Source organism: Callionymus lyra, chromosome 10 (genome assembly GCF_982586985.1).
Source record: "Callionymus lyra chromosome 10, fCalLyr1.hap1.1, whole genome shotgun sequence".
In the NCBI taxonomy this organism is placed as follows: domain Eukaryota; kingdom Metazoa; phylum Chordata; class Actinopteri; order Syngnathiformes; family Callionymidae; genus Callionymus; species Callionymus lyra.
Window position 1 is genome coordinate 9936930 of NC_141827.1, and position 24441 is coordinate 9961370.

At 36.3% G+C, this 24441-nt stretch overlaps 1 protein-coding gene across 4 annotated transcripts in view; it reads right to left on the reverse strand.

Annotated features, from left to right (window-relative positions):
- The window catches only part of srgap3 (SLIT-ROBO Rho GTPase activating protein 3), a 66915-nt gene that overhangs the window by 13845 nt on the left and 28629 nt on the right, over positions 1-24441 (reverse strand). For 2 of the 4 annotated variants that reach the window (XM_087800156.1, XM_087800155.1), the window contains exons 4-16: positions 23998-24060; positions 19280-19465; positions 18454-18582; positions 11248-11469; positions 11079-11185; positions 7966-8158; positions 7815-7899; positions 5250-5277; positions 3877-3979; positions 2186-2246; positions 1662-1739; positions 356-490; positions 174-279 (exon numbers count right to left, since the gene is read on the reverse strand). In XM_087800156.1, the coding sequence (XP_087656282.1) occupies positions 174-279; positions 356-490; positions 1662-1739; positions 2186-2246; positions 3877-3979; positions 5250-5277; positions 7815-7899; positions 7966-8158; positions 11079-11185; positions 11248-11469; positions 18454-18582; positions 19280-19465; positions 23998-24060 (1496 nt within the window). Of the gene's footprint in view, positions 1-173; positions 280-355; positions 491-1661; positions 1740-2185; positions 2247-3500; positions 3532-3876; positions 3980-5249; positions 5278-7814; positions 7900-7965; positions 8164-11078; positions 11186-11247; positions 11470-18453; positions 18583-19279; positions 19466-23997; positions 24061-24441 lie in introns of all 4 variants that reach the window. The other 2 variants (XM_087800157.1, XM_087800158.1) reach the window with 2 other exon arrangements.

Here is a 24441-nt window from a genome sequence, read left to right on the forward strand (position 1 = left end):
CATCCATCTATTTATTCATCCATCCATCGATCCATCTATTTATTCATTAATCTATCCATCATCGTCAAATTAAAAGGTCCTCTTTTCAAAATAAAAGTCCAGCAGATGTGTCCTGATGCTCCCGCTGATAAAAAAACATTATTTTTGGTTTCAAGTGTCTGTGTTGAACTCACTGGTTAAGAAAAGCAAACAGGTATCTCATGACGATGATGACGGTCCGAGGAAGAGTCACAGTGATCTGCTGCAGATGATGAGCTCGCTCTGCTCCAGTCTCCAGCTCTGAAGGAAACACAGTGAGACTCAATCAACATGAAATACTTTTTTTTACTCGACAAATAAATGTACTTGTACTCACTGATGGTAGAGATGAAGTCCAGGAAATGTTCCTTAGGGAAAATGGGGTTCTCCAACCCTCGGAAGTAAAGCTTCAGGACTCCTGCCACGGAGTTGATGTCGTGGTCGTTCTGGTCGTCGATCAATGGATCTTCACCTGTTAACAGAACATGTAGAGGTCAATAAAGTTAGATAAAGTTAGCTCCGACTGTGGTTATGTACAGTGACCAGGTCAGACTATTAACTGACCATTATATAAGAATAACCCCTGTTATCAGTTCACTCAGTCACAGTATTCTTGTCGGAAATTACATTTTTGTTTCTTTAACTTTATTGACATTACACGGTCACTGATTCTGAATTTTCAACTATAATCAAACAATTTTCAACTATAATCGAACAATTTTCAACTATAATCAAACAATTTTCAACTATAATCGAACAATTTTCAACTATAATCAAACAATTTTCAACTATAATCAAACAATTTTCAACTGTAATCAAACAATTTTCAACTGTAATCAAACAATTTCCAACTATAATCAAACAATTTTCAACTATAATCAAACAATTTTCAACTATAATCAAACTATTTTCAACTTTAATCAAACTATTTTCAACTATAATCAAACTATTTTCAACTTTAATCAGACAATTTTCAACTGTAATCAAACAATTTTCAACTATAATCAAACAATTTTCAACTGTAATCAAACAATTTTCAACTATAATCAAACAATTTTCAACTATAATCAAACAATTTTCAACTGTAATCTAACAATTTTCAACTGTAATTAAACAGTTTTCAACTATAATCAAACAATTTTCAATTTCAATTAAGCAATTTTCAACTGTGATCAAACAAATTTCAACTATAATCAAACAATTTTTAACTGTAATAAACAGGGTACTTTCTATGTCACAAGCTCCGCCCATTAACACACTAAAAGATTTTAATTGGATCAACGAGCTGTCAATCAAAACAGCTGATTTGGTGTTTGGAAGGTGACTGGACTAAACAAATGAATTTTTTGTGTAGATTTAAGTAAGACTTTCATCATGCAGGGATGTGTTTGTGCACAAGTTATGTTATGAATTAAAAGTGATTTAACGTAATGTTTTATTTTGTAGATTCACCAGATGCACTTTACTTTTATAACTGGTTTCCTGCCTGAACCATCCTTTCAACATCAGACTCAGATGAAATAAAAGTGACGCAGAAACCTGTGAATTCTCTTGTTTATTTGCATTATTGCTATTTTAGTTTAGTTTTATTTCATTGATAATTTCCTGAATCCGCTGGATGAGAATCTAACCCTAACACTCACCCCTCTCGAAGGAGTTCTTAATATCGTTGACCTCCACCTGAGACCCCGGCACTCGGAATATGCCTTGTTGCTGCAAGCCTGGAACACAAAACAACAACAGCTTCAGCATCTCGTGGAGGCAGGAAACGTAACGCAGTCGTAAAAAAAGAGACGCTTCCTCCAGGACGAGGCCCCTCGTGAGGCGGCAGCATGTGGTTTCACTTAGACCGCTGCTAATCAGTTTTCTGGAGTTTCATTAGGTCCAGATCCAGGAGAGAGGCCTGCAGGCTACGGCGGCGAGTCGAAGACAGATGTGGAGGTAGACGGGGAGGACGTGTAAAAAAAAAAGAAACGGGTCGGGAGGAGCTTTACTGACCAAACAAAGGCCGAGGAGGAAGCTTTAAAAACTCTGTGAGATCCACCGTTATGAGGCTCATGACCTTCGCGTCTGCGAGCCCGGAGCTCGTCGTGCGAGCGAATGGTCGTCCGACAATCCCTGGTCGGGTCCGAATGTGCTGTGAACAGATGCTGTGACGGGATCTCACCGTAAAGGTTGATGTATCGGACGCAGCTCTCCACCACCAGGGGGATGGGTTGACCCGAGTCCTGTCCACACAGAGAAGAAAAGAACCAAAGACGACACTTGATCAGATCAGAAGATAATCTGCTGGATTGACATGAATTAAATTATAATTTATAAAGTGGTAGAAATCTAAGCAAGTGTTTCTGTTTTATTTCTATTCAGACTATTGAACGATATGATGAGCAATATTCAAACCGAAAGGTCCGGAAATGTATATTATTTTAAGATAATTGGACACAAATGAATCCTGAATTACTTTGATATCTCTAGGAAATTTACCAATGGTACCAGTTATTAAATAAACCTTAATACAAGACACACAACAAGTGTTTTTCTCACCACATTTTTTATTTCTTCTACAATTCTGGTGTGGTTTTTGGTGGTTATGACTAAAATGTATGTCTTTTTTAATACAATTTATCAAATCAAATATTTTTAAAACAATTTCCAACTATTATTAAACAATTTAAACTATAATCAAACAATTTCCAACTATAATCAAACAATTTAAACTAAAATCCAACAATTTCCAACTATAATCAAACAATTTAAACTATAATCAAACAGCTTTCAACTATAATCCAACAATTTTCAACTATAATCAAACAATTTAAACTATAATCAAACAATTTCCAACTATAATCAAACAATTTAAACTATAATCAAACAATTTTCAACTATAATCAAACAATTTCCAACTATAATCAAACAATTTAAACTAAAATCCAACAATTTTCAACTTTAATCAAACAATTTTCAACTATAATCAAACAATTTTCAACTTTAATCAAACAATTTTCAACTTTAATCAAACAATTTTCAACTTTAATCAAACAATTTTCAACTATAATCAAACAATTTAAACTATAATCAAACAATTTAAACTATAATCAAACAATTTCCAACTATAATCAAACAATTTTCAACTTTAATCAAACCATTTTCAACTATAATCAAACAATTTCCAACTATAATCAAACCATTTTCAACTATAATCAAACAATCTTTAACTAACCTTATGTCATGTGATAATCTATAGTCATGTATTCTTTATACTCTTATTACTTTAATCTTGTTATTAATAATCAATACTAATGAGGACGTTTTTACTTGAAACGAGACTTAAACACTTGCATAGATTTCAATGTTTCCAAATCAATTTTGAACATATTTATCAACTAAACACTTTCATGGAACTCATGGAAGGATCTCCACAGTGACAGTAGGAGCAGCAGCAGGAGAGTGTTTAGGGTCAGAGGTCACACGAGCACAGGTACCTGGACACGTGCACGAGCATTCCTTCTTCCTCTGGAGAAAGCAGCCAAGCACACAGAGCAGCAGGGGAGAAGAGGCAGAGAAGCAGACAGTTAGAGAAGCTGGAAAAGGAGGAAGAGAACTTCTGCAGGTTAGCAGTTAGCAGGCGTGGGGGTCTGCAGAGCCGACTCACTGCTGCCCCCTGTCTGTGGACCATCAAACGAGCGAGAGAGAGAAAGAGAGAGAGAGATGTTGACTCTCTTTACGCCGCAGAAAAGCAGGATTAGAGGTTAAACAAGGTCATGGCGGAGGTCGCGGCTGAAGGACCGGAGTGAGGGAAGGAAGGAGGGAAGAAGGAGAAGAGGAGCTCCTGGTCCAGCAGCAGCTCCAGGGGGGTACCTTGATGAAGGTCTCCAAGTTGCCGTTAAACAGCTTATGGTTATACGAGGACCTGGGCCTCGGCTTCCGCATTTTCTGGGGTTTAGGGGGAAGAGTCGGGGGCCTGGAGGTCACGAGGAACAAAGGTCGTCAAGAGATGCTGGAGACAAAGATCTGCTACGAGCGTCTCATGAATAATGAAGCGTCTGGTGTTTAATTACCAACACAGACCATCAATAATGCATCCAGTTAATCAAGGTAGAGTTAAAATCCTGTTTAAATAACACATCGCATCTAGTTTGAAGTGTGACAAGGCCCAAAAACAAATGTGTTTGTGGTATCCCTTGTGTTGTATCTGGGTCAAGGTGACCCAAAGGCATGAAAGCAAATGTGTTTGTGGTATCCCTTGTGTTGTCTCAGGGTCAAGGTGACCCAAAGGCATGAAAACAAATGTGTTTGTGGTATCCTTTGTGTTGTCTCAGGGTCAAGGTGACCCAAAGGCATGACAACAAATGTGTTTGTGGTATCCTTTGTGTTGTCTCAGGGTCAAGGTGACCCAAAGGTACGAAAACTAATGTGTTTTTGGTATCACTTGTGTTATCTCAGGGTCAAGGTGACCCAACGGCTTGATAATAAAAGTGTTTGTGGTATACCTTGTACTGTCTCAGGGTCAAGGTGACCCAAAGGCTTGATAATAAAAGTGTTTGTGGTATCCCTTGTACTGTCTTAGGGTCAAGGCGACCCAAAGGCATGAAAACAAACGTGTTTGTGGTATCCCTTGTGTTGTCTCTGGGGAAAGATGAGCAACAAAAGGGATACTATCATATATACTAACATATTTATTATCAGGCCTTTGGGTCACCTTGACCCTGAGTTAACAAAAGAGATACAACTAACTTCTTTTTTTTTAACCTCTGGGTCACTTTGACCCTCTGATAATACAGGGGTTAAAGAATGGAAAACATGATACATTCTGTCCAAAAAAAACAACCGATGTTTTTTAAGTCAATAAAATACAGAATTCTTAAATATTTCCAAGAGTATAATGAAATGTGTTTCCATGGTAACAGAGTAACTGCAGTATGATTTGAGGAATAAATGTGTTTCTTTATGTTGAATATCTTTATCTTTACAAATTCTACTGAGCAGATTATAACGACAACACATTTTGTGTGTGACTTGATCAACTATTTATGTCATGTCATGCGTGTCATGAGACACATACGTGTTTAATGTCAACTTATATAACGTTACTTATGTTTATTTGTTTATTTCTATGTTTATTTTATTCATGTCGTCGCTGATTAAAGTCAATAAAAATGCTTTCATTTCACTTCAGTTCTTCATCGTGTGAATCACAGAGATTTGATCATAAATGAATAAACATCACATACCTTGTGGTTCCACATTCAGCTCGTTCCCCTGCGGACACACACACACACACACACACACGCACACGCACACACACACACACACACACACACACACACACACACACACACAGACACACACAAGGGAAATGTTATTTATTTGCTTCATTGTGTGTGTGATTCAGCGACAGTTCTGCAGCACAACACGAGTATTGAGCAGATGAATGGAAGGAAAGAAGGTCTTTCATTGGTGGAAACACTGCTGAGCAGTTGTGGTGAAGCCTGGGGGCCCCGGGGGACGAGCAGGGGCCACAGAGCTGCTCTGAGGACGAGGGGGGGGGGCGGAGGGGATGAGGCGAAGGGGGCGGAGTCAAACGGTGGCGATTGTGCGAAGTGTGTGAACTGCTTCACTGAAGCTTTTGTCATCGTTCACACGACACATGTTTGCTTCGCCGTGACGTCGCGGCCTTGAATGAAGTCGAAATACTTTTGAAAAGAGCAATTTTGTTGGATTAGTGACGATAAACTGCCGCTTTTCACGTGAATTTTTCATGAGTTTTCGGACAATATTTTAACCCCTTTGTTTTGGAAATAGAAAAAAAACAGTGTTGGGCTATTTATATTTTTTACACAACTACTAATGGAAGAAAATATAGTATATATTTTTTACCTCACAACGAACGGAAGAAAGTAAAAAAATGATATATTTTAACTTTTAACTTACAGAATAAAATATATTTTTACAGTATATATATATACATATATTTAACTTGACTACTAACAGAAGAAAATAAAATATATATATTTTAGTTAAACATATAACAGAAGACAAATAATGTATATATTTTAACTTTTAACTAACAGGACAAGATATATTTATACAGTATATATATATATATATATATATTCCTTTTTTTTTTACCTCGACTATATTTTAACTTTTAACTAACAAAAGAAAATATATCCATACAGTATATATATATTTTATTTTTTACCTCGACTACCAACAAAAGGAAATATATTCATACAGTATATATATATATTTTTAACTTGACTACTAACAAAAGAAAATATATTTATACAGTATATATATAGATTTTTTTTAACTCGACTGACTAACAGAAGAAAATAAAATAAATATATTTTTAACTGTATATAACAGTAGAAAAATAGTGTATATATTGTAACTTCACTACTAACAAAGACAATTAAAAAATATATATGTTTTTTTAACTCCATTATTCTTAGTACTTGCGCCAATTAATGCAACTGCCGTCTCCCACTCTATAGTATAGTGAAGAACATTGATATAACAACAGCTAAAGTTCTAATGCCTGACATGACTGTTCGACATGAAACCAATACTAACCTAAAACTCAAATAAATATATATTTATATCATAATAAAAGTGCAGTTTTAATATTCCTGCTTTCATTTTACTGCGTCATAATGAAGAACAGTGGCTAGAGACTAGGTTGAAAAAGACAGATTTGATCTTCATGAGTAAGAGTCACATGGACGTGGTCACATCTGAGGAGCAGTGGAATTCTAAAGAGATGATGTTGTTCTGCGAGGCCTCAGCTGTAGAGACGCCTCTTCCTATTAGACCTGGAGCAGCTGCAGGGATGAACCCGGAGCCGCTGATTGATCGACTGCAAACCATCGGCGGCTGAGGCGACCGAGGGAGGAGGAGCTCGAGGAGGAGCTCGAGGAGGAGCTCGAGGAGGAGCTCGAGGAGGAGCTCGAGGAGGAGCTCGAGGAGGAGCCCACGAGAAATATAACTTTTTAACTGCAGTAGAATAAACCTTCGCTGAGGCCGAGACGATTGAAGAACAAGAAGATAACGTTTGATCAGAATGTGATGGACGACCTTTAAATATGAGTAGAAATGAACTTTGTTTGAATAGACCTGAAAATAGTTTGATTATAGTTGAAAATTGTTTGATTATAGTTGAAAATTGTTTGATTATAGTTGAAAATAGTTTGATTATAGTTGAAAATTGTTTGATTATAGTTGAAAATTGTTTGGTTATAGTTGGAAATTGTTTGATTATAGTTGGAAATTGTTTGGTTATAGTTGAAAATAGTTTGATTATAGTTGAAGATTGTTTGATTTTAGTTGAAAATTGTTTGATTATAGTTGAAAATTGTTTGATTATAGTTGAAAATTGTTTGATTACAGTTTAAAATTGTTTGATTATAGTTGAACATTTTTTGGTTACAGTTTAAAATTGTTTAATTATAGTTTAAAATTGTTAGATTATAGTTGAAAATTATTTTTATTACAGTTCAAACTGTTGAATATCTACAGAAAATCGCTTGATTGTAGTTGAAAATACTATGATTGTACACATACGAGTATGATGTATACAAAACAAAAATATGTATGTTTTAAAACGGTTTAAAAAAAAATAATTCATAGGACTAATAAATAAGAAAAAGATTAAAAAAGATGATTTATTTCCCTCTGAAACAGTCCCGACACCTTTCATTATTTAATTATGACATAAAAGCACCAGTGTGACCTTTAGAGAAGAAGATTCTTTCAGTGTTTAAGCTTCATTAATATTTCACAGAGAGATTTCATACCTTCGCCCAGCGTCTGCTTCAGTAAATCATGTTTGGCCTGAAGCTTGATCACCAGGTTGCTGCCGTTCAGGTACTCCTTGAATTTCTAGTCGGAGACCAAAGAGAACCGGAGCTGAACATCAGACCCACGGACGTCTTCACCAGGACTCACGGTGAAGTAGAAGGTCTCCGTCTCCTGCTGGTTGGAGCGCCTCTTGGCCACGTTCGTCTTGCTCATGTACGACTCCGAGGCCACGGACTTGATGGACTCGGTGGAGCGACTGTGCTGGAAGGCGTCCGACACGTCGAAGTCCTCCACGCTCAGCATGTCCTGGAGGGTCTGCATGGTGGCGTCCAAGGTCTTCCTCACCTGCAGGACACCATGACAACACATGTGTCATCACATCTATAGCAAGATTTCAGTTTTAAACAACAAACGACTGATGCTAGAAACTGTAAAAGCAGAAACAGTCGCACACTAAATTATGTAAAACACACATATTCTTGCACAGATCATATGACGGAAAACTTAATAAATATTGATGTTTGAACATACATTTGAAGGAAAAGTGAGTCATAAGCGGCTCAAATGAAAACTGAACTCCAGCATGAAACTCATTAGTTTTCTGCTAACATCTCATTTTCAAACGAGTCAAAAGTCGTTTGTTCGAAAGTGATCGTTGAATACATTTGTAAATCCTTGGCGGTTCTTTAATGAGTGAGCAGTTTAAATGGAAATTTGACAATAAAATCCAGGCTTCACTCGATCATATTCCCAGTTTACAAGCACATATTTAAGCAGTTTTTACAAACAGGCTGTTTTAGTTTTTTGACTAAATTAATGACATTCAATTGTCACATTGTTATTGTCATTTTTTTCAATAAATTAATTGGATTATTTCAACTAGAAAAACAGTTGACTCTTAACAGTTATCTAATAAAGTTTTATCCATCCATCCATCCATCCATCCATCCATCCATCCATCCATCCATCCATCCATCCATCCATCCATCCATCCATCCATCCATCCATCCATCCATTCATCCATTCATCCATCCATCCATCCATCCATCCATCCATCCATCCATCCATCCATCTATCCAAACATCTATCCATCTATCTATCTATAGAGTCCATTATGACATACAGCCAGCTGTAATCACAACCCGCTTTGTTTATACAACAAGTCCCTTGGAGGTGGAGACTTTAGGGGATAGATGACGCTCGGTGACATACCTCGATTTTTGCCCAATCACAGCAGAGTGGGTGTGGTTATGGTAAACAAGATTTAATCTCCAGGGGGAAAAAAGGTGTTTTCAGAGGGCGGGGCTTACGATCATTTTCTAATGGAAATATTTCAACTAAAAGAGAATTTTGTACAAACACACACTGATGGTACAATAGAGTCACACATCACAACAACACACACACTGATGATACAATAGAGTCACAAATCACAACAACACACACACTGATGATACAGTAGAGTCACACATCACAACAACACACACACACACACACACACACACACTGATGATGCAATAGAGTCACACATCACAACACACACACACATTGATGGTACAATAGTCACACATCACAGCACACACACACACACTGATGATACAATAGAGTCACACATCACAACACACACACACATTGATGGTACAATAGTCACACATCACAGCACACACACACACACTGATGATACAATAGAGTCACACATCACAACACACACACACTAATGATACAATAGAGTCACACCTGACAACACACAAACGCACTGATGATACAATAGAGTCACACATCACAACAACACACACTGATGATACAATAGAGTCACACATCACAACAGCACACACACACTGATGATACAATAGAGTCACGCATCACAACACACACACACACACTGATGATACAATAGAGTCACGCATCACAACACACACACACACTGATGATACAATAGAGTCACGCATCACAACACACACACACATTGATGGTACAATACAGTCACACATCACAGCACACACAAACACACACTGATGATACAATAGAGTCACACCTCACAACACACAAACGCACTGATGATACAATAGAGCCACACATCACAACAACACACACACTGATGATACAATAGAGTCACACATCACAACAGCACACACACACTGATGATACAATAGAGTCACGCATCACAACACACACACACACTGATGATACAATAGAGTCACGCATCACAACACACACACACACTGATGATAAAATAGAGTCACACATCACAACACAAACACACACTGATGATACAATAGAGTCACACATCACAACACAAACACACACTGATGATACAATAGAGTCACACATCACAACACACACACACTGATGATACAATAGAGTCACACATCACAGCACACACACACACACTGATGATATAATAGAGTCACACATCACAACACAAACACACACTGATGATATAATAGAGTCACACATCACAACACAAACACACACTGATGATACAATAGAGTCACACATCACAACACAAACACACACTGATGATACAATAGAGTCACGCATCACAACACACACACACTGATGATACAATAGAGTCACACATCACAGCACACACTGATGATACAATAGAGTCACACATCACAACACAAACGCACTGATGATACAATAGAGTCACACCTCACAACACACAAACGCACTGATGATACAATAGAGTCACACATCACAACAACACACACACACACTGATGATACAATAGAGCCACACATCACAACAACACACACACTGATGATACAATAGAGTCACACATCACAACAACACACACTGATGATACAATAGAGTCACACATCACAACACACACACACATTGATGGTACAATAGAGTCACGCATCACAACACACACACACACTGATGATACAATAGAGTCACACATCACAACACACACACACTGATGATACAATAGAGTCACACATCACAACACACACACACTGATGATACAATAGAGTCACACATCACAACACAAACACACACTGATGATACAATAGAGTCACACATCTTTGTAAAAAACACTTCAATCAAACATGATCATCACAGCAGGTCTTAAAATGAGGAGAATGAAAAAAAGGTGATTCATTAATATGTATTTTGGACACATGGAGGTCAGAGTTCATGGGGGAGTCGGGGGGCGGCGGCAGCAGATGGTGATGTGGAAGTCTGGGAAAGCTCTGGGGGAGTGAGGGAGGGGGGGGGGGCTCCCAGACTGGGTGTGTGGTTGTGGGGGTGACCTCACCTCTTCGTTCTCAATCTTCAGCGTCGCCAGGCGGGACTGCAGTTGGTGGTAACGCATGAGCAGCTCCGTCTGCACCGGCTGCTGGGCGCTCACCTGGCACACCTGGCGGGGCGACAACACGTCAGCCAGTGAACCCCCTTGGTAACCCACATCATGCATCTCACCTCGTCGCCCATGTGGGGGAGGTACTCGAAGCGCATGGGCGGGCAGAACACCTGGTTGTGCATGTCCATGATCTTGTGCTTGTCGCTGCGAGAGTCCAGGTTGTCCACGGCGTTCTCGATCACGTCCAGACCCTCGTGGCGGGACGTCTCCAGGTTGTACTCGGCCGACAGGTAGGTCCTGAGGGTCCGGGCCAGGCTGGCGTGGTACCCCAGGTCGCAGCACTGCAGAGGGGGAGAGAGAGAGAGAGAGAGAGAGAGAGAGAGAGAGAGAGAGAGAGAGAGACGGTCGATGAACACCTGAGGGATATCACTCCTGAAGAAGCGCCGTCGTTGTCTTCCATCGCTCAACTTTATTTATACGCCCCCGTTAACACACCAGAGAAAACAATGGCAACACTGAAGGTTTACACCCTGAAGACACAACAAAAACAAGTGGAATAATACGGAAATAGAAGCTTTATTCTCCTGGGCGGAAAGGAGACACTGGAAAGGCTTCCAGTCGTTTAGCCATTACAATCCTGGTTACATTTCTGACTGGTGTTACTCATAGAAGAGTTTTTATTGAAGGGTTTTTTATCGTTTATGTGCCTCTTGAAAATCATTATAAAAACAAATAAAATATCAAATTTTACATAAATATGGACCAAACACTAAAACATTGTCATAATAAGTTGTTTTTTTTTCTTGACGTCAACATAAAGGCAGTTAAAGGGCAACATGCAGTTCCTGAACCTGGTCATTTTGAAACTTTGTCGACACTCAAACTCTTCCATGCCTGATGGTTTAAGAATTAAATAAACCCACCAAAAAAAGTAAAGTTTTGGATGCACAATTAAGAAATACTTGGTTGACCTTTATTTATTTATTTTACTAAAATCTGCTGTGATTCTAGATACGATCCAACAGAACAGGGTCATTATAGTATACAGTATCAGTAAAAGTATCTAAAATCTCTTCGTAAAATCATCTAAAACCATCTGTTTTATGAACTTGATACCAGAAAGAAATTCACTGTATTTACTTGAAAATAAATAATTTGACAAAAATGGAAAAAAAAGTGTCTTTTTATAAATGAAAATTCTGTAAAAAAAAAGCTCACAATCGTTATGTCTAGTGGATTCCAGAGAAGACCAAGCGGTAGGAAATGATATTTATTCGTCTAAAATTGATAAACCTCTGGTCCTGAACCGTGTGTGTGGAACCATCAGTAGATTCTGATCCACAGACCTCAGAGCCCGAGCTGGGGTGTAAGTCTGGATCAGACCACTGATGTAAGGAGGAGTCTGACCATGAATAGATCTGAAAGTAAGAAACAGAATTTTAAAGTTGACCTTGAAAGAAACTGGAAGCCAGTGAAGAGTTTTAAGGATCGGAGAAATGTGAGTTCTTCTACTAGAGCGGGTCAGAATTCTCGCTGCAGAGTTCTGAATCAACTGCAGGCGAGACAGATCCTTCTTGTTAAGACATGAAAACAAACTGTTACAATAGTCCAGACGAGAAGATACAAACGCATGGATTATAAACTCAAGATCATGTTCAGACAACATTTTCCTAAGTTTAGAGATTTTTCTCAGTTGAAGGAAACAGTTTCTGGTCAGTTTTCTACAGTGTTGAACAATAGACATGTCTTTATCAAATACAACACCCAGGTTTCTCAGGCTCAGTTTTAAATTATCATCGTGAGACTGCAAAGGTGTTTGAGGAGGTGATTTTTAACGGTGGATCTGCCTCGTGACAAACAACAAAAAGGTTAATATTCAGGAGAAACCAACTCAAATCCCCCAATACTGACTCCAGACCAGGGATGGGAAACACATGATCTAGTTGGTCAAGGGTAGTTTGGTCAGATCACATGACTTCAAATCAACAAGCAGTCAGTCGGATGAAATCCAACTTTCTCTGACACAACAAAATGTTTTTTTTTCTGTCCAGAGAATTATGTCATACATTATCAGTTCACCCGGTCACATGACTCTTGTAGAAAACAACATTTTTGACAGTTGACCTTTGGTGTTTTATTCTGTTAATAAAGGTATTGACTCCACACGGTCACAGAAAACTATGTTAGTGAAGGTCTGGCTCTGATTGGACAAAGTCCTCAAAAGTTAGAAAAAGGAACAAATGGTCCATTTTCTTCTACATTTTTCTGTTATTATTTGAAGATTACTCTCCAAAACTCTGATCAGAGATTCCTCCGCGAGGTTTTAACACTCGAGGCGTTTCTCCACGTTGAGCCCCAGGATCACGGAGCGAACCCTAAATTACACGGCGCTACAGGTCGTCCTTCAGAAATAGCCGAGTTTGAGAGGAAATGAAAGGAGGCGTCACGGTGGGACGGCGGATAATTACAGAGTCTCGTCACGTCAAGCTGTACAAACCAACCTAATGAAGCAGAGGGTGACGGAGGGACGCATGAAGAGTCAGCTGGAGGCTCCTGACGGCTCTTTGAGTCGCCAGTAAACGCCGCCGTCTTTAGCGGCCGGATGAGGCGGTGGGTTTAAGACGACTGACGACGGGGGAGACTCTTTAAACAAGTCGCCATTGGTTCACTGGCAAAAGTACAACAAGGAAATAAAAGAGTTCTTCATAAAGAAGCTTGATTCAAACTCAAAAGAAAGTATAAGTTCAGCAGCACAAAATGAAGGATGCATCTGCCAAGGAGCTCATATTATATGGCTTTATTTAAAAAAACAATCAAAGAATTAAGTTTGTATTTATTGTCTTTAAACCGACAACGAAACCCATTTTTTATTTTAGTTTTACAGTCAATATTTATAGTTTCTGTTAGTTCTCAACAGAGGTGCACAGCAGCGGTGAGAAGCCATACAAGTGAAGGAGGAAACCTTCCAACTATTAAATGAAGCTAAAGAACTAACATCAAATTAATTCCAAGTTACTTCAGTTTTAACTGATTAAGAATATTTCCAGAACAAAATGTTTTTTTTTTTTTGTGTTGCTAAGGTCAGAGGAAGTAAATACTGAGGTATTTGTTACTGTACAAGAATTTAAATGGTTTTTGTTTGTTATTTTGTTTATTGGTACTTTTATGAATATACTGTATATGTTTGAGTGTGTGTGGATATACATATACTTTTATTTTTACAGCTGCAAAAATGTTATTTCCCTTCTTCTGTTGGACATTTTTTTCTTTCGTATTTTTTATTCCCTCTGTGTATAATACCAATTACACTGTTGAGCTGTACTGGTTGTTTTATGTAAAAAATCAATAAACAAATATCTTTAAAAAAAAAAAAAACTTTTCGATGTTGGAGCAAACTTGGAAATAGACTTAAAAATATTTTATCCTAAAACATAACTTATTTTATTTAACGTTGTCAAACAGTTATCACGTGATGATACCATGGGATAAAAAACAACCTTTAAAAAAGCCTGAAGTGTTTAAAATGTCATTCAAACATTACTGGAGGCAAGTTCCCATTCGACAGAGTTCAATGCTCGAGAGAAACACTTGAATGAACAAGAGACTGACAAAAATGCTCATAGTTAATTGTATTGGACATGGAATGTTTTAATGCAAACACTCACTTTATGATTCTATGATTTGTGTTACTGTGACATTTTAAAGGAAACTCCATGTATTTTACCACAGGACTCCTAATACACACAATCCCACATGACAGTGGTTCATAACTAAGCACAAAAAATCCTGAAATAAGATTGTTATTCAATTTCTCAGAGGGCATTTATACACCTTAAAGGGTTTTTGGACAAAGTTTGCTTATTAATAATGCACTGTGTAATGTTTTAATAATAAGTTAGAAAGTAATAGTTATTTGTAAAGTGCCTTTCTAGACCAGGGTCACAAAGCGCTTGAATAATCAAAAACAATACACTTTTAAAAATACCTACAGATTAAAAAACTCTAAAGGTCAAGACAACATAAGACAAAGGAGTCCCAGAAGAAAAAGCCTGCACAAATAAAACGGTCTTAAGATGCTTCTTGAAAGAGTCAGTAGATCATCAAACACAGAGGGAGAGGAAGATCATTCCAGAGTTTTTAGAATACCATAATTTTAAAATTGATCCTGAAAGAAACTGGCATCCAGTGAGTTTTAAGGATCGGAGAAATATGAGTTCTTCTACTAGAGCAGCTCAGAATTCTCAATGCAGAGTTTTTTATCAACTGCAGGCGAGACAGATCCTTCTTGTCAAGACACGAAAATAAACTGTTATAATAGTGTAAACGAGAAGAAACAAAGGCATGAATTACAAACTCCAGATCGTGTTACGACACCATTTTCCTAAGTTTAGAGATTTTTCTCATTTGAAGGAAAAAGTTTTTAGTCAGCAGTGTTGTACTAGAGACTGTTTAAAGTACCGGTTAAACATGGTATCAAATAAAGACTTCAATATACTAGACAAAAAGGTTGAGAAACGAGGTCGGCGTGTCTGTGATACTGCTTCAAATCATCAAACTGATCTAATTGCATCACACCTGACCTGGAAGATATGCATGTGAGTCTAACAGTGATGCCCCAGAAGGCAAAGAAGCAGATCAATCCTCAAAAGAGGATTCTGGTCTCAACGTCTTCTGAATACTGTTCGTCTTAAAGCCAGCATTTGTTTGGGGCGAACAATATTGTTGGCAGAATTGTTGACGAAGATGTAGCAGAAACAAGAATTCATGCTCTGTCTGTTTGAAAAGTTCTTTCATCCAAATGAGTGTGTGTGTGTGTGTGTGTGTGTGTGTGTGTGTGTGTGTGTGTGTGTGTGTGTGTGTGTGTGTGTGTGTGTGTGTGTGTGTGTGTGTGTGTGTGTGTGTGTGAGGCGGGTGGTCGGTCACCCGGGGCCTTAAAGACCAGCGCCGGCCTCATTACTGCATCCATGGCTGCACTCGCTCGGATCACCAGCTGACTTCCAGAAAACTTCCTTCGTTTTGCTCGCTTTTGATCATCAGAATTTCGCAGCGAAGTCGTGGAACTTTGTTGGACAACATAAAGTGGAGAAAACCTTCTCTGGCAGTGATGGGGGGTCAGAATCAATTAGAGGAGACAGAGTTTAGCAGAAGGCGTTCAGTGAAGATTTAATTCGGCGAACACATGACCGAGGAGAGGAGAAAGTGAATGAAGAAAGAAAAGGATTGTTGTTGGGAAAACTCTATAACACGGAGACAAAGGAGTAAAATGTTGTTTTCTACTGTTGTGGTTCAGTTAATAATTATATATACGTACAGTATATCTGCAGAACAGACTCAGGAACAGTTTTCTCTCCCCTCTTTCCTCTGGCCATCAGACGACTAAATGCAATATACTGACCCCTCCCAACACTATCTGTGCAATATTATAAATTGTTTTCTCTTTTTCATATTGTTTATATTTGTTTACGGTTTTCATTTTCACTTTAAAGTCAACGATTTGTCTGCACCACTTTTATTTATATTTATATACATTCACACTTATTTATATTCTTTCTTTTTTCCCCAATTGTTTACAGTAACTACCTCAAAATGATTTTTTTTACCGGTTGCCAAGCAACTACATTTCGCATGTAAAGTTGCATTTGCTGGTGTAGCTACGGAAAGTGTGAATATATCTATCTATCCATCCATCCATCCATCCATCCATCCATCTATTTATCTATACATCCATCTATCTATTAATCTATACATCCATCTATCTATTCATCCATCCATCCATCTATTTATCTATACATCCATCTACCTATTTATCTATACATCCATCTATCTATCCATCCATCCATCCATCTATTTATCTATGCATCCATCCATCTATCCATCCATCTATCTATCCATCCATTTATCCATCTATTTATCTATACATCCATCTATCTATTTAGCTATACATCCATCTATCTATTCATCCATCCATCCATCTAATTATCTATGCATCCATCCATCTATCCATCCATCTATCTATCCATCCATCTATCTATCCATCCATCTATCTATCCATCCATCTATCTATCCATCCATGTATCCATCTATTTATCTATACATCCATCTATCTATTTAGCTATACATCCATCTATCTATTCATCCATCCATCCATCTATTTATCTTTACATCCATCTATCTATCCATCCATCTATCCATCTATTTATTTATCTATCCATCCATCCATCTATCTATTTATCTATACATCCATCCATCCATCTATTTATCTATCCATCCATCTATCTATCCATCCATCTATCCATCTATTTATTTATCTATCCATCCATCTATCTATTTATTTATACATCCATCCATCCATCCATCTATTTATCTATCCATCCATCTATCTATCCATCCATCTATCCATCTATTTATTTATCTATCCATCTATCTATCTATTTATCTATACATCCATCCATCCATCTATTTATCTATCCATCCATCTATCTATCCATCCATCTATCCATCTATTTATTTATCTATCCATCCATCTATCTATTTATTTATACATCCATCCATCCATCCATCCATCCATCCATCCATCCATCCATCCATCCATCCATCCATCCATCCATCCATCCATCCATCCATCCATCCATCCATCCATCCATCCATCCATCCATCCATCCATCCATCCATCCATCCATCATCTATGTTTGGAAACATGTCTTTACTTTGACTAACATCCATCGTTAGTATATAAATTATCTTAAAGCCGACATTTAGACGATTAAAAACAGAGCTAGCTAGCATCAGCTAATAAACAAACATGGCGCTAGCTTAACCGGCGCACTTTTTCTCCTCCACATTTACACATCAAATTCCAGATATTAAGCAGTTTAAAGCAACGTTTCTTCATCACACCCCAAAATACTTCCCACAAGCCAAAAAATGTGATGTTTTCTCGCCATAGATTTTAATACTGTTTACTCTGAGGATGAACTAATGCAAGAATTGTGTAAGAAACAAGTGATTTGTGTAGAAAAAACTAATTTGGATTAATATTAAATACATATTTTTAAATAGTGTATTCGACCAAAAAGCCATTAAAGACTGACAAACCAATTCCTTCTAACTAAATACAATTCTTATTTAGTCCTATTGAAACAATAGTACAAATCATAGCTGGTTGAATGTTAAAGGTTTATTTGTGTCCTGAGCTAATATTCATGGGGCGGTTCGAGAGCAGCTCGCGGGAGTCACAGGAACAGATGGTGACAAAGTGACACAGCTGCAAACGTTAAATCCACATCAGGAATCCCAGCTGAGATGTAAATAAACCATGTACTTACGTCGATCATGTCGGAGACGTCGTGGATGTAGTATTTCGCAACCACAGCGTTTGTCGCCGTCAGGTTCAATAAATAGTCGTTGCGGGCTTTTGTGCATTTCAGCTTATTCTCCGAGTACTTGGCTTGTCTCTGGAGGGAGCAGGGAAGAAAAAAGATAAAAATAAGAGACGTGGCCTTCGGGCGTACTTGGACTCACATTGCAGTAACTCACACGAAAATGTGTTTTCGTCGAGTGACTGTCAGTTCAATCACATCAACATTAAAAAAAAATCCATTGATATTTTATCTTGTTAATACTAGTACATTTACAACTTTATTGACACTACACGATGGGGAAGTCCTGAGCTGAAGTATTTTACTCAAATGTACTTATATAATATTATTAATGTGTTTCACTGCCTGTGTTTTCATTAAAAATGAAAATGTTTTCGAGATTTTTTTTGCCAGATACGATCTTTGAAGCAGTAACCCTGACCTTGAAAAATACTAGATAGATAGATGGATAGATAGATACTTTATTCATCTCCTTAACCCATCCAAGTCTGTTTTTGGTAGTAAGATAATATCATTGGAGAAAGATAATATCATTAAATAATAATGTGAAACTGCGACAAAGATATAAGAGCGAACTAACAGCTCTGTGCTTCAGAAAGGATTCAGATGTAAACTCTGTGTTTTTCTTTCTCCTTGCAAGTAAAATTGTGACTTTAAACCAGATCTGTTTTCTACTCTTTGTTTAAGTCAAAGTCAGATTTCAACTCAAGTTGTGTGTACTTCTTCAGCACTACACACAGTATGTACTTTATAGAAATACCATTCCGGTTACCTTCTCTTTCATCTTCTCGATCTTCCTCACGGTGCTGCGTCGCGGCGGCCGGTCTTCGTGCCGGAGCAGGTTCACGTTCAGATCCCCGGACTTGAAGAATTGTTTCTCCTCCTGTTTCTCGGCGTCTTTCAACTTGCTCTCGGCGCTGATGCTCTCCGTGTGGTACATGTGGTAAGTTTTCATCACCTGCAGGGAAGTCACTCACGTCAACGTCTGGGTTTTATCTCCAGAAAAAAACTGAGCTTAAACAAAAGTTATTTGGTGTTTCTTTGAAGTAAACATTTGACCAGAATACACACATTTTGGAGGCAGTTGTTGGGAAGTAGGTCATGTGATCAGACAAGGATTTGAATTCAGATTTAACTTGTTTCTGGAGAGTATTTGTATGTATATAATTTTATATTGTCTGCTTCATCTCATACATTGACTGGTGTTCACAAAACTACTTTCGCTCATTCATACAGAATGAAATGACCAAGTCTTAACATCAACGTAAACTCAGATAAAATATGGATATCTTTACTATAATAACCAAAAGATGGATGTTTGTCCGTCACAAGTTAGCGAAAACTTAAGTTCGGGTTTATGTTAACGATGAGCTGGCAAAGCTTCATGAAGCAGTGTCATGTTGTTTAGAGGTCAGTAGGTGGCGCCATCAGTTTAAAAATGATGTTTCATTAGAACAGTTGTTCGAAACAACAGGAAAATAGTGCAGATGCCGCCATCTAGTGGATTCTGAGAATAATGACACTGCTTCATGAAGCTTCATAGGACCATCAAAAGTATACGTGTTAAGTTTTGAAAAAATATGAGTTAAGGAGTCAAAATAGAGCCTAGCGTTATAGTTACCAACAGCAAAAGGTCGCTATCAAGGCCGAAATGTGGTGATTTTCGGAACATTACTGCGGCCAAACACTCCCAAATTTTGGGAGTTCACAGATCATTGTCTGAACTTTATTGATGTAAAGTTTAGAGTTGTTTGGTCGTCCAGGGTCACCAGAGGATGCAATGTGGGCCAAGAAATGTAAAAAAAAACCTAGAAATTGCTATTTGGTAACTGAACCTTCTGCGGTCATTTTGCGCCAAAACATACGTAGCATATTAAAAAAAAACAACTTTACAGCCAATTTTGCCCCCAATTCGGCGCCAGTTTGGCATCCAAACATAAAACTAAAAAAAAATATTTTGAAAATATTCTGGAGCTTCTGGTTTTAAAAACGGTCAAAGCTAAGTGATGAAAAAAGCAGGTGGGTCTAAAGTAAGTGGAGGGTCAAAATGAAAGGCAGAATTAAAGCATGAATAGATTTCAAGAGGAGTTTTTCTTCTTATTTTTCATTTTCCGTGTTAGATACTTCAAAATCCACGCCATATGTGCAGGACCCCCCCCCCCCCTTTAACAATTTACAACATTGTAGTTCAGAAGCGTCGGTAAGGAGAGACTCAGACGTGACTTCACTGAAGGTGTTGCTGCTCAGAAACAGGAGGAAACATCAGTCAAAGTTGAAGATGTTTGCAGTTCGCCTGCAGCTTAAGCAGCCGCACAGGAGGTGGTGTGTTTAGTCGCTGCTCCGATGACAGCTTTCAGCCGCTTCCTGCTAAGACGACTCACGGCTGGTGAATGATGCCCGACGGGAAACCTTTCCTTTTTAATACATGCAAAGTCGGGCGTATATTTTTCTACCTAAATCCCAGCAAAGCCACATATTTGTGTGCACAGGGTTTAAAAGGGGAGTAATAAATCCATCACATAACACGTGACATATGGAGTAATACTGAAGGTTTAAGACTGAACTTATTCAACATCGTTTATTTTGATAGAAGAAGTAGTTTAATTGTTTTGATCTCATTTTATCAATTCAATCAAACAATTTAAACTTTAATCAAACAATTTTCGATTTAATCCAACATTTTTTTTAAGTGTAATCAAACAATTTTCAACTGAAATCAAACAATTTTCAACTGTAATCAAACAATTTTCAACCGTGATAAACATAATTTCCAACTGAAATCAAACAATTTTTAACTATAATCAAACCATTTTCAACTATAATCAAACAATTTTTAACTATAATCAAACAATTTTCAACTATAATCAAACAATTTTCAACTATAATCAAACAATTTTCAACTATAATCAAACAATTTTTAACTATATTCAAACAATTGTCAACTGAAATCAAACAATTTTCAACTGAAATCAAACAATTTTCAACTATAATCAAACAATTTTTAACTGTAATCAAACAATTTTTAACTATAATCAAACAATTTTTAACTGTAATCAAACAATTTTCAACTGAATCAAACAATTTTCAACTATAATCAAACAATTTTTAACTGTAATCAAACAATTTTTAACTGTAATCAAACAATTTTTAACTGAAATCAAACAATTTTCAACTATAATCAAACTATTTTCAACTGAAATCAAACAATTTTCAACTTTAATCAAACAATTTTCAACTATAATCAAACAATTTTCAACTATAATCAAATAATTTTCAATTATAATCAAAAAAAATTCAACTATAATCAAACAATTTTCAACTATAATCAAACAATTTTCAAATATAATCAAACAATTTTCAACTATAATCAAACAATTTTCAAATATAATCAAACAATTTTTAACTATATTCAAACAATTTTCAACTATAATCAAACAATTTTCAACTATAATCAAACAATTTTCAACTATAATCAAATAATTTTCAACTATAATCAAACAATTTTCAAATATAATCAAACAATTTTCAACTATAATCAAACAATTTTCAACTATAATCAAACAATTTTCAACTGAAATCAAACAATTTTCAACTATAATCAAACAATTTTCAACTATAATCAAACAATTTTCAACTATAATCAAACAATTTTCAACTGAAATCAAACAATTTTCAACTATAATCAAACAATTTTCAACTGAAATCAAACAATTTTTAACTATATTCAAACAATTTTCAACTGAAATCAAACAATTTTCAACTATAATCAAACAATTTTCAACTATAATCAAACAATTTTCAACTATAATCAAATCATTTTAAACTTATCAAACAATATTAAACTATAAAATACAAATTTTTAACTGCAATAAAATAAATTCCTGAAATCAACTGAAATCCAAAAATTTTCAATCGTAATCAAACTATTTAAAAAATGTTATCAAACAATTTTCATCATTTTCTGCTATTTTTGGCTTTAAGTTCGCTTAAACTAAGGGTAAGTGTTGACAGTGTTAAAATACAAGTTAAAAAAATATATGTGATCGTTTTTTTTACCTGGTACCTGTTGGTTCTGTCTGTGTTGATACAGTAATAACACGTCTAAGGGTCAAGAGTTCAAAGTGTTAAGTAACTTCATAATGACCAGCAGTGAAGTCAGTATTTCACACACTATTCTTGAGGGAATCCTCTGGTCAGTGACCCTCATACTGAGGTAATAAAAACACTCCTTTATGTCTTGTTAGTGTTTTATTATTCCGATGTGGCTGAATCAATAGCATGCTCTCATTCCTTCTGGGAAACACTTTCCCAGACAGTGTGAAAGTGTGAAATCCCTCTTGGATTCTCAGCCTGAGCTGATATGTGCGACGTTGAACTAAAGATCATTTTCACCAAAACAAATCTTTGATAGAAGCAGAAACATGTTGATGTTTTTTCATTTCCTGCTGCGAGGATTTAATATCCCTGTAGCACAAACTTTTATCTTATCTCACGATCGTGCTCTTTGTCCTGCTGCCGTTTTACTTCTTCTTCTCCACATGTTGTTATCAGTTTGTTCATGGATGGATTTGTATTGTGTTGAATTATTAAAACTGTTAAAAATTGTTTTATTACATTAAATAAATGAAAATAGTTTTATTATAGTTAAAAATAGTTTGATTATAGTTGAAAGTTGTTTGATTTAAGTTGAAAATTGTTTGATTATAGTTGAAAATTGTTTGATTATAGTTGAAAATTGTTTGATTAAAGTTGAAAATTGTTTGTTTACAGTTGAAAATTGTTGGTTTATAGTTGAAAATTGTTGGTTTATAGTTGAAAATTGTTTGATTATAGTTGAAAATTGTTTGATTATAGTTGAAAATTGTTTGATTAAAGTTGAAAATTGTTGGTTTATAGTTGAAAATTGTTTGATTAAAGTTGAAAATTGTTTGATTATAGTTGAAAATTGTTTGATTAAAGTTGAAAATTGTTTGATTACAGTTGAAAATTGTTTGTTTACAGTTGAAAATTGTTTGATTAAAGTTGAAAATTGTTTGATTAAAGTTGAAAATTGTTTGATTACAGTTGAACATTGTTTGATTATAGTTGAAAATTGTTTGATTAAAGTTGTAAATTGTTTGATTAAAGTTGAAAATTGTTTGATTTCTGTTGAAAATTGGTTGAATATAGTTGAAAAATGTTCGATTATAGTTGAAAATAGTTTTATAACAGTTGAAAATTGTTTGATTATAGTTGAAAATTGTTTGATTATAATTGAAAATTGTTTGATTACAGTTAAAATTGTTTGATAACAGTTGAAAATTGTTTTCATACAAATAAAAAAGTGTTTGATTAAGTATGAAAACAGCCCATAAGAGGAAAGATAATGAGAACAGGGAATAACAAAGAAGTAATAGATGGAAAAAGGTTCATAATAATATATTCAAGTCAGACACTGACTGAGATTCTGCATGAACTTGATCAGGTCGACGTGTTGAGTCTCATACTTACAGTGTAGAGCTCGTTGGTGACTTTAACCAGTTCTTCGTGCATCTGGATCCCGATGTCTTTGCTCTGAAACACAAACATGTTACAATGAAGGCAAATCATTTTCACATATGTTTTTTAGTAAATATTGTACAATGTCGATATTACATAGAATTTAAAGGGAACATTCATTTTACTTAAGTCTTGGAGAAAGAAAATACTTCCAGAAACTCATGTTCAAGTTCATGATGTATTTATGTCCCAAATAGAATATTCGCTGAAGCTAAAGTACAAAGTTATTCTAACGCTTTTGACATTTTCTCATCTGAACTGGTTTAAGTTATAAGCTTATGAAACAATATGTAGGAAATCAGACGTTTTTTTAATTTAAAAATGTTCTTACAAACTGTGAATAAAGACAAGAAAGGCGTCTAAAGAAGGAGAAGAAACTTCCCATCAAGAGCAAGT